Source organism: Cherax quadricarinatus, chromosome 8, assembly GCF_038502225.1.
Source record: "Cherax quadricarinatus isolate ZL_2023a chromosome 8, ASM3850222v1, whole genome shotgun sequence".
Classification (NCBI taxonomy): Eukaryota; Metazoa; Arthropoda; class Malacostraca; order Decapoda; family Parastacidae; genus Cherax; species Cherax quadricarinatus.
Window position 1 is genome coordinate 23,983,081 of NC_091299.1, and position 12,186 is coordinate 23,995,266.

General features: G+C 48.5%; 1 protein-coding gene across 4 annotated transcripts in view; it reads right to left on the minus strand.

Annotated features, from left to right (window-relative positions):
- LOC128685480 (uncharacterized) overlaps positions 1-12,186 on the minus strand; it is a 49,964-nt gene that overhangs the window by 14,286 nt on the left and 23,492 nt on the right. For all 4 annotated transcript variants that reach the window (XR_008406509.2, XM_053772038.2, XM_053772036.2 and 1 more), the window contains exons 5-6: positions 4,068-4,164; positions 3,654-3,860 (exon numbers count right to left, since the gene is read on the minus strand). Coding sequence is in view for 3 of the 4 variants with exons in the window: in XM_053772038.2 (XP_053628013.1) it covers positions 3,654-3,860; positions 4,068-4,164 (304 nt within the window). In the remaining variant the exon portion in view is untranslated. The remainder of the gene's footprint in view (positions 1-3,653; positions 3,861-4,067; positions 4,165-12,186) is intronic.

Sequence of the window (12,186 nt, forward strand, 5' to 3'; positions counted from 1 at the left end):
ACGCTGGTATTGGTGGTAGGTGTTAGTGTGACGTTGGTAGTGGTGGTAGGTGTTAGTGGGACGCTGGTAGTGGTGGTAGGTGTTAGTGGGGTGCTGGTAGTGGTGATAGGTGTTAGTGGGGAGCTGGTAGTGGTGGTAGGTGTTAGTGGGACGCTGGTAGTGGTGGTATTGTTAGTGGGGTGCTGGTAGTGGTGGTAGGTGGTAGTGGGGTACTGGTAGTGATGGTAGGTGTTAGTGGGGTGCTGGTAGTGGTGGTAGGTATTAGTGAGACGCTGGTACTGGTGGTAGGTGTTTGTGTGGTGCTGGTAGTGTTGGTAGGTGTTTGTGAGGTGCTGCAAGTGGTGGTAGGTGTTAGTGGGACGCTGGTATTATTGGTAGGTGTTAGTGGGACGCTGATAGTGTTGGTAGGTGTTAGTTGGACGCTGGTATTTGTGGTAGGTGCTAGTGGGACGCTGGTATTGGTGGTAGGTGTTAGTGGGACGCTGGTAGTGGTGGTAGGTGTTATTGTGACGCTGGTATTGGTGGTAGGTGTTAGTGGGACGCTGGTAGTGGTGGAAGGTGTTATTGGGACGCTGGTAGTGGTGGTAGGTGTTAGTAGGGTGCAGGTAGTAATGGTAGGTGTTAGTGGGGTGCTGGTAGTGGTGGCAGGTGTTAGTGTAACGCTGGTAGTGGTGGTAGGTGTTAGTGGGGTGCTGGTATTGGTGGTAGGTGTTAGTGGGACGCAGGTAGTGGTGGTAGGTGTTAGTGGCACGCTGGAAGTGGTGGTAGGTGTTAGTGGGACGCTGGTATTGGTGGTAGGTGTTAGTGGGACGCTGGAAGTGGTGGTATGTGTTAGTGGGACGCTGGTAGTGGTGGTTAGTGTTAGTGGGACGCTGGTAGTGGTGGTAGTTGTTAGTGGGGTGCTAGTAGTGGTGGTAGGTGTTAGTGGGGTGCTGGTAGTGGTTGTAGGTGTTAATTTTGACGCTGGTAGGTGTGCTAGGTGTTAATTGGACGCTAGTAGTGGTGGTAGGTGTTAACGGGACGCTGGAAGTAGGGGTAGTGGTAGTGGGGGTTGTGATTGTAGTGGTGGTAGTGGTGGTAGGAGTGGTAATGGTGATAGTGGTGGTAGTGGTGGTCGTGGTGGTCGTGGAGGTCATGGTGGCCGTTGTAGTACTGGTGGTAGTAGTGGTAGTGGTGGTAGTAGTGGTAGTAGTGGAAGTGGTGGTAGTGACAGTAGTGGTTCTGGTAATGGTGGAAGTGGTAGTGGTAGTCCTGGAAGTGCTAGTAGTAGTAATGGTGGTAGTGGTGGTAGTTGTGGTAATGGTAATGGTGGTGGTGGCACACGGGTGTACCTGGGTGTTACACGGGTGTACCTGGGTGGTACACGGGTGTACCTGGTTGGTACACGGGTGTACCTGGGTGGTACAGGAGTGTACCTGGGTGGTACAGGCGTGTACCTGGGTGGTTCACGGGTGCACCTGGGTGGTACACGGGTGAACCTGGGTGGTACACGGGTGTACCTGGTTGGTACACGGGTGTACCTGGGTGGTACACGGGTGAACCTGGGTGGTACACGGGTGTACCTGGGTGGTACACGGGTGAACCTGGGTGGTACACGGGTGTACCTGGGTGGTACACGGGTGTACCTGGTTGGTACACGTGTGTACCTGGGTGGTACAGGAGTGTACCTGGGTGGTACAGGCGTGTACCTGGGTGGTTCACGGGTGTACCTGGGTGGTACAGGAGTGTACCTGGGTGGTACATGCGTGTACCTGTGTGGTATAGGGGTGTACCTGGTTGGTGCAGGAGTATACCTGGGTGGTATAGAGGTGTTCCGGGTGGTACAGGCATGTACCTGGGTGGTAAAGGAGTGTACCTGGGTGGTACAGGAATGTACTTTGGTGGTACAGGAGTGTACGTGTGTGTTACAGGAGTGTACCTGGGTGGTAAAGGAGTGTACCTGGGTGGTAAAGGAGTGTACCTGGGTGGTAAAGGAGTGTACCTGGGTGGTAAAGGAGTGTACCTGGGTGGTAAAGGAGTGTACTTGCGTGGTAAAGGAGTGTACCTGGGTGTAACAGAAGTGTACCTGGGTGGTACAGGAGTATACCTTGGTGGAAGAGGAGTGTACCTGGGTGGTACAGGAGTGTACCTGGGTGATACAAGAGTGTACCTGGGTGGTACAGGAGTGTACCTGGGTGATACAGGAGTGTACCTGGGTGGTACAGGAGTGTACCTGGGCGGTACAGGTGTGTACCTGGGTGGTACAGGAGTGTACCTGGGTGATACAGGAGTGTACCTGGGTGGTACAGGAGTGTACCTGGGCGGTACAGGTGTGTACCTGGGTGGTAGTGGGGTGTATCTGGGTGGTACAGGAGTGTACCTGGGCGGTACAGTAGTGTAACTGTTTGGTACAGTGGTGTACCTGGGTGGTACAGGGGTGTACCTGGGTGGTACAAGAGTGTGTCTGGGTGGTACAGGAGTGTAACTGGGTGGTACAGGAGTGTACTTGGGTGGTACAGGAGAGTACCTGGGTGGTATAGGGGTATATCTGGGTGGTACAGGGGTGTACCTGGGTGGTACAAGAGTGTGTCTGGGTGGTACAGGAGTGTACCTGGGTGGTACAGGAGTGTGTCTGGGTGGTACAGGAGTGTACCTGGGTGATTCAGGAATGTTCCTGGGTGGTACAGGAGTGTACCTGGGTGGAACAGGAGTGTACCTGGGCGGTACAGTAGTGTAACTGTTTGGTACAGTGGTGTACCTGGGTGGTAGAGGGGTGTACCCGCTTGTACAGGGGTGTACCTGGGTGGTACAGGGGTGTATCTGGGTGGTACAGGGGTGTACTTGGGTGTACCAGGGTGGTACTGGGGTGTACCTGAGTGGTACATGAGTGTACCTGCGTGATACAGGAATGTACCTGTGTGGTACAGGAGTGTTCCTGGGTGGTACAGTAGTGTACCTGTGTGGTACAGGAGTGTTCCTGGGTGGTACAGTAGTGTACCTGGGTGGTACAGGAGTGTACCTGCGTGATACAGGAATGTACCTGGGTGGTACAGGAGTGTACCTGTGTGGTACAGGAGTGTTCCTGGGTGGTACAGGAGTGTAACTGGGTGGTACAGTAGTGTACCTGGGTGGTACAGGAGTGTACTTGGGTGGTACAGGAGTGTACCTTGGTGGTACAGGGGTGTACCTGGGTGGTATAGGGGTATATCTGGGTGGTACAGGAGTGTCTGGGTGGTACAGGAGAGTACTTGGGTGGTACAGGAGTGTACCTTGGTGGTACAGGAGTGTACCTGGGTGGTATAGGGGTGTATCTGGGTGGTACAGGGGTGTACCTGGGTGGTACAGGAGTGTGTCTGGGTGGTACAGGAGTGTACCTGGGTGGTACAGGAGTGTGTCTGGGTGGTACAGGAGTGTACCTGGGTGATTCAGGAATGTTCCTGGGTGGTACAGCACTGTACGTGGGTGGTACATGGGTGTATCTGGGTAGTGCAAGGATGGCAGGGGTGTACCTGGGTGGTGCAAGGGTGTTCCTGGGTGGTACAGGAGTGTACCTGTGTTGCACAAGGATGGCAGGGGTGTACCTGGGTGGTAGAGGTGTGTACCTGGGTAGCACAAGGGTGGCAAGGATGTACCTGGGTGGTACAGTGGTGTACCTGGGTGGTACAGTGATGTACCTGGGTGGTGCTGGAGCATAAGTGACGGTTCCGTAGCCACCCTGGCCACGGTGAGGGGGTCGGGCCAACATGGCCAGCAGTTCAACAACATCAACATCTGATAGAAGCTTCTCCAGGTCACCACCTGTTGCCAGGTCACGTCTGTAGCGCCTCAGGTCACGCTTGTGTCGCTGACCTGCCCTCAGCACCTTCAGTGGCACCTGGGGCCTGTATGGGAGAGAGTCAGGGTCTCAGGTGAAGGTGAACTCAAGGGGTTCTGAACATATTTTGAGTACCTTACGAATATATATTCATAACACTCTCTAAGGACCTTCTGTACGTCATACGAAAACTAGGGGATCTGAACACATTTTGAACACCTTGTGAACATCAATCGAACGTTAGAGTACAAGGAGTGTTGGCTGGAATACGTACACCTTTCGAGGGTCAGGACGTCGTGCTGGAGAGTGCACGGAGCGACGGCGTCGTACTGGGTAGGCAGCTGCACCGTACACCACTGGCATTCCCCATCCTGTAACACACCATGTAACACACCATGTAAGACACGAGAGAGAACGGTATGTAGACTGCATTTTCTTGGACCGTAAGAAGACCTTCGACACAGATCCTCACAATAGATAGTGCAAAAGCTGGAGGATCAGGCGCGTATAACAGGAAGGGCACTGCAATGGATCAAAGAATACCTGATAGGCAGGCAACAACGAGTCATGGTACGTGATGAGGTATCAGAGTGTGCGCCTGTGACGAGAGGGGTCCCACAGGGGTCAGTCCTAGAACCAGTGCTGTTTTTGGTATATGCGAATGACATGATGGAAGGGATAGACTCAGAAGTATCCCTGTTTGCAGATGATGTGAAGTTAATGAGGAGAATTAATTAAATCGGATGAGGATCAGGCAGGACCACAAGGAGACCTGGACAGGCTGCAAGCCTGGTCCAGGAACTGGCTCTTTGAATTTATCCCCGCCAAATGCAAAGTCATGAAGATTGGGGAAGGGTAAAGAAGACCACATACAGAGTATAGGTTATTCGGCCAAAGACTGCAAACCTCACTCAAGGAAAAGGATCTTGTGGTTGGTATAATACCGAGCACATCTCCTGAGGCTCACATCAATCAGATAACTGCTGCAGCACATGGGCGCCTGGCAAACCTGAGAATAGCGTCCGATACCTCAGTAAAGAATCGGTCAAGACTCTGTACACCGTGTATATCAGACCCATACTGGAGTATGCAGCACCAGTTTGGAACCCACACTTGGTCAAGCACGTCAAGAAATTAGAGAAAGTCCAAAGGGAATGTTAAGAAAGGTTAAAGGAAATCGGCCTGAAGACACTGGAGGACAGGAGGGTTAGGGAAGACATGATAACGACATACAAAATACTGCGAGAATTGAAAAGGTGGACAGAGACAGGATGATGTTCCAGAGATGCATGTAGTAGGTTCGCCGGTCTTGTCCCGGCCCGGGTCTTTTCCAGATGGTGGCCTGGCTTCGGGGTCCCGGATGGAGGGTATGAGGTTCCAGAAACAAGGGGTCACAATTGGAAGTTGAAGACTCACATGAGTCAAAGAGATTTTAGGAAGTATTTCTTTAGTCATTGAGTTGTCAGGAAATGGAACAGTCTGGCAAGTGACGTAGTGGAGGCAGGATCAATACATAGTTTTAAGACGAGGTTTGATAATGCTCATGGAGCAGGGAAAGGACCTAGTAGCGATCAGTGAAGAGGCGGGACAGGAGCTATGACTCGATCCCCGCAACCACAAATAGGTGAGTACTATGTAACACAACATGTAACACACTATGTAACACACTATGTAATACGCCATGTAACACTGTGTAACACACCATGTAACACCATGTAACACACCATGTAACACACTATGTAACACACCATATAACTTACCATTTAACACACTATTTAACACACTATGTAACACACCATATAACATAGATGCATTAGCAGTGTGTTGCTACATTATTCTATATGACAGTTATACAATGGGAACACCAATAGTGTGTTGCTGCACTATTCTGTATGATAGTTACACAGTGGGAGCACCAGCAGTGTGTTGTTACAGTATTCCCTATTATAGTTACATAGTGGGAACACCAGCAGTGTGTTGCTACACTATTCTCTACGATAGTTACACAGTGGGAACACCAGCAGTGTGTTGCTACACTATTATCTACGATAGTTACACAGTGGGAACACCAGCAGTGTGTTGCTACACTATTCTCTACGATAGTTACACTGTGGGAACACCAGCAGTGTGTTGCTACACTATTCTCTACGATAGTTACTCAGTGGGAACACCAGCAGTGTGTTGCTGCACTATTCTCTACGATAGTTACGAAGTGGGAACACCAGCAGTGTGTTGCTACACTATTCTCTACGATAGTTACACAGTGGGAACACCAGCAGTGTGTTGCTACACTATTCTCTACGATAGTTACACAGTGGGAACACCAGCAGTGTGTTGCTACACTATTCTCTACGATAGTTACACAATGGGAACACCAGCAGTGTGTTGCTACACTATTATCTACAATAGTTACACTGTGGGAACACCAGCAGTGTGTTGCTACACTATTCTCTACGATAGTTACACAGTGAGAACACCAGCAGTGTGTTGCTACACTATTCTCTACGATAGTTACACAGTGGGAACACCAGCAGTGTGTTGCTACACTATTCTCTACGATAGTTACACAGTGGGAACACCAGCAGTGTGTTGCTGCACTATTCTCAACGATAGTTACACAGTGGGAACACCAGCAGTGTGTTGCTACACTATTCTCTACGATAGTTACACAGTGGGAACACCAGCAGTGTGTTACTGCACTATTCTCTACGATAGTTACACAGTGGGAACACCAGCAGTGTGTTGCTACACTATTCTCTACGATAGTTACACAGTGGGAACACCAGCAGTGTGTTGCTGCACTATTCTCTACGATAGTTACACAGTGGGAACACCAGCAGTGTGTTGCTAAACTATTCTCTACGATAGTTACACAGTGGGAACACCAGCAGTGTGTTGCTACACTATTCTCTACGATAGTTACACAGTGGGAACACCAGCAGTGTGTTGCTACACTATTCTCTACGATAGTTACACAGTGGGAACACCAGCAGTGTGTTGCTACACTATTTTCTACGATAGTTACACAGTGGGAACACCAGCAGTCTGTTGCTACACTATTCTCTACAATAGTTACACAGTGGGAACACCAGCAGTGTGTTGCTACACTATTCTCTACGATAGTTACACAGTGGGAACACCAGCAGTGGGTTGCTGCACTATTCTCTACGATAGTTACACAATGGGAACACCAGCAGTGTGTTGCTACACTATTCTCTACGATAGTTACACAGTGGGAACACCAGCAGTGTGTTGCTACACTATTCTCTACGATAGTTACACAGTGGGAACACGAGCAATGGGTTGCTGCACTATTCTCTACGATAGTTACACAGTGGAAACACCAGCAGTGTTTTGCTACACTATTCTCTACGATAGTTACACAGTGGGAACACCAGCAGTGTGTTGCTACACTATTCTCTACGATAGTTACGAAGTGGGAACATCAGCAGTGTGTTGCTACACTATTCTCTACGACAGTTACACAGTGGGAACACCAGCAGTGTGTTGCTACACTATTCTCTACGATAGTTACACTGTGGGAACACCAGCAGTGTGTTGCTACACTATTCTCTACGATAGTTACACAGTGGGAACACCAGCAGTGTGTTGCTGCACTATTCTCAACGATAGTTACACAGTGGGAACACCAGCAGTGTGTTGCTACACTATTCTCTACGATAGTTACACAGTGGGAACACCAGCAGTGTGTTACTGCACTATTCTCTACGATAGTTACACAGTGGGAACACCAGCAGTGTGTTGCTACACTATTCTCTACGATAGTTACACAGTGGGAACACCAGCAGTGTGTTGCTACACTATTCTCTACGATAGTTACACAGTGGGAACACCAGCAGTGTGTTGCTGCACTATTCTCTACGATAGTTACACAGTGGGAACACGAGCAGTGGGTTGCTGCACTATTCTCTACGATAGTTACACAGTGGGAACACCAGCAGTGTGTTGCTACACTATTCTCTACGATAGTTACACAGTGGGAACACCAGCAGTGTGTTGCTACACTATTCTCTACGATAGTTACACAGTGGGAACACCAGCAGTGTGTTGCTACACTATTCTCTACGATAGTTACACAGTGGGAACACAAGCAGTGTGTTGCTACACTATTCTCTACGATAGTTACACAGTGGGAACACCAGCAGTGTGTTGCTACACTATTCTCTACGATAGTTACACAGTGGGAACACCAGCAGTCTGCTGTTACACTATTCTCTACGATAGTTACACAGTGGGAACACCAGCAGTGTGTTGCTACACTATTCTCTACGATAGTTACACAGTGGGAACACCAGCAGTGTGTTGCTACACTATTCTCTACGATAGTTACACAGTGAGAACACCAGCAGTGTGTTGCTACACTATTCTCTACGATAGTTACACAGTGGGAACACCAGCAGTGTGTTGCTACACTATTCTCTACGATAGTTACACAGTGGGAACACCAGCAGTGTGTTGCTACACTATTCTCTACGATAGTTACACAGTGGGAACACCAGCAGTGTGTTGCTGCACTATTCTCAACGATAGTTACACAGTGGGAACACCAGCGTTGTGTTGCTACACTATTCTCTACGATAGTTACACAGTGGGAACACCAGCAGTGTGTTGCTACACTATTATCTACGATAGTTACACAGTGGGAACACCAGCAGTGTGTTGCTACACTATTCTCTACGATAGTTACACAGTGGGAACACCAGCAGTGTGTTGCTACACTATTCTCTACGATAGTTACACAGTGGGAACACCAGCAGTGTGTTGCTGCACTATTCTCAACGATAGTTACACAGTGGGAACACCAGCAGTGTGTTGCTACACTATTCTCTACGATAGTTACACAGTGGGAACACCAGCAGTGTGTTGCAACACTATTCTCTACGATAGTTACACAGTGGGAACACCAGCAGTGTGTTGCTACACTATTCTCTACGATAGTTACACAGTGGGAACACAAGCTGGCAATGTTTCCTTGTCATATTCCGTCACACAGGATTGTCAGGTTCGGGTTCGGAATTAAGCAAATAAAGACAAGCTATAGAATTTGAGCCTGATGCTAGGCCTATTTATATACAGATTACCACATTCTCAAGTTTGTATTGAAGAGAAGTTAGTGAACGAGATGTTTGATGGCGTCATCACACACAGTAATTCATCCTGGAATGTGCCAGTGATTTTAGTAGCCAAGAAAACAGTACCAAGTGCCTGGAGATTGATTTTAAGAAGCTGAATGTTAAAACAATCCCACGTCATTTTCTACCTCCTGTTCCTAGTGGCTAACTATGCAGTATAGGGGATAATAAGGTTTTCTTTCCCTTAGACTTGCTACAGGGGTTTCGGCAAGTCCTTCTCCATGAGGACAACCAACAACTAACAGAATTTTCCTACCCCCTACAGATCACTACCATTTCCTGAAAATGGCATTTGGACTTCGTTCCTCCCCTATCACATTGTCAAGTGTAATGACGAATATTTTTTTAGAAGCCTCATAGGTAACGCCCTCACGGTGTAGTTAGGTAATGTAATCATGTTAAAAGATGTGGAAACTCATTCAAGAAACTAGATTTGGTACTTGATAATCTTGAAGAAGCCAGTCTAAAGATAATCATCTCTAAATGTCAGTTTCTTAAATCCGAGATCAGGGTTTCTCGGTCACGTAGTCATGCTTAGACGTGTTATGACTGACCAAAGTAAAGTAACTGATGTACAAAATTCTCCTACAACAAAAATTGTTGATGCCATAAAATCATTTGTAGGCTTAGGAGGTTTCTATGCAGGTTTTGTTGCATTTTTTTCTTCTATTGCAGCTCCTCTGATGGAAATGCTTAAAAGAAAGATGCTCCATTCACTTGGACTTTCCATCAACACAGATTATTCCACATATTAAAAGATAACCTGACTTCTGCTCCTTTATTATAGTTCCCAGATTTTAAAGGTTAACGCCATCAGCACAGGTGTGGTACTACAGGTGTGGTACTACAGGTGTGGTACTACAGGTGTGGTACTACAGGTGTGGTACTACAGGTGTGGTACTACAGGTGTCGTACTACAGGTGTGGTACTACAGGTGTGGTACTACAGGTGTGGTACTACAGGTGTGGTACTACAGGTGTCGTACTACATGTGTGGTACTACAGGTGTGGTACTACAGGTGTGGTACTACAGGTGTGGTACTACAGGCGTGGTACTACAGGTGTGGTACTACAGGTGTGGTACTACAGGTGTGGTACTACAGGTGTGGTACTACAGGTGTGGTACTACAGGCGTGGTACTACAGGTGTGGTACTACAGGTGTGGTACTACAGGCGTGGTACTACAGGTGTGGTACTACAGGTGTGGTACTACAGGTGTGGTACTACAGGTGTGGTACTACAGGTGTGGTACTACAGGCGTGGTACTACAGGTGTGGTACTACAGGTGTGGTACTACAGGTGTGGTACTACAGGTGTGGTACTACAGGTGTGGTACTACAGGCGTGGTACTACAGGTGTGGTACTACAGGTGTGGTACTACAGGTGTGGTACTACAGGTGTGGTACTACAGGTGTGGTACTACAGGTGTGGTACTACAGGTGTGGTACTACAGGTGTGGTACTACAGGTGTCGTACTACATGTGTGGTACTACAGGTGTGGTACTACAGGTGTGGTACTACAGGTGTGGTACTACAGGCGTGGTACTACAGGTGTGGTACTACAGGTGTGGTACTACAGGTGTGGTACTACAGGTGTGGTACTACAGGTGTGGTACTACAGGCGTGGTACTACAGGTGTGGTACTACAGGTGTGGTACTACAGGCGTGGTACTACAGGTGTGGTACTACAGGTGTGGTACTACAGGTGTGGTACTACAGGTGTGGTACTACAGGTGTGGTACTACAGGCGTGGTACTACAGGTGTGGTACTACAGGTGTGGTACTACAGGTGTGGTACTACAGGTGTGGTACTACAGGTGTGGTACTACAGGCGTGGTACTACAGGTGTGGTACTACAGGTGTGGTACTACAGGTGTGGTACTACAGGTGTGGTACTACAGGTGTGGTACTACAGGTGTGGTACTACAGGTGTGGTACTACAGGCGTGGTACTACAGGTGTGGTACTACAGGTGTGGTACTACAGGTGTGGTACTACAGTTACATTAGCTAGTCAAGGCTGAACGAGACTATTCTGTAACTAAGCAGGAAGAATTAACTATTGTTCGGACTTTAAAACATTCCCAAGATAATGTACCACCTGCCAGTACCCAGTCCACGTCTTGACACATCATGCTCCACTAATATCCTTGTTCCAGAACAGACAATCTACTGAGCCACTAGCAAGATGGTCCTTGACCATACAAGAGTTCACCCCCCCCACCTCTCCACACTTGCTTAGCAAGTGAAACTCAGTCACAGATGCCATGTCTGACCATATTGGTGCAGTTGTAGTTGATCCTTCATTTATTGCAGAGGATGTTAAGAATGATCAACCAACAGATGCAGGAAGATCTGGCGCAGTTCAGTTCCTGGTAAAGGAAGCGAGCGATGGAGGGGAGAGGGTTGAACTGGAGATCAACGTCAGTGACCCTAACATTACGATGAGATGGGTTGTGGATATAACACTCCTCCCGTTCCTTAGATCAAACCTCATTATCTTCCATTTTCCCTTGGGATTGTGTGACACCATACGAGTTTAGCACTTCCTCATATAAAGAATAATAATAATAATTGAAAAAAGATATTGAAGAAACCATACAAGTTGCACTATGGGGATATGTCGATGGTGGTAGTGGTAGTGGTGGTAGTGGTAGTGGTGGTAGTGGTAGTGGTGGTAGTGGTGGTGGTGGTAGTGGTAGTGGTGGTAGTGGTAGTGGTGGTAGTGGTAGTGGTGGTAGTGGTAGTGGTGGTAGTGGTAGTGGTGGTAGTGGTAGTGGTGGTAGTGGTAGTGGTGGTAGTGGTAGTGGTGGTAGTGGTAGTGGTGGTAGTGGTAGTGGTGGTAGTGGTAGTGGTGGTAGTGGTAGTGGTGGTAGTGGTAGTGGTGGTAGTGGTAGTGGTGGTAGTGGTAGTGGTGGTAGTGGTAGTGGTGGTAGTGGTAGTGGTGGTAGTGGTAGTGGTGGTAGTGGTGGTAGTGGTAGTGGTGGTAGTGGTAGTGGTGGTAGTGGTAGTGGTGGTAGTGGTAGTGGTGGTAGTGGTGGTAGTGGTGGTAGTGGTAGTGGTGGTAGTGGTAGTGGTGGTAGTGGTAGTGGTGGTAGTGGTAGTGGTGGTAGTGGTAGTGGTGGTAGTGGTAGTGGTGGTAGTGGTAGTGGTGGTAGTGGTGGTAGTGGTAGTGGTGGTAGTGGTAGTGGTGGTAGTGGTAGTGGTGGTAGTGGTAGTGGTGGTAGTGGTAGTGGTGGTAGT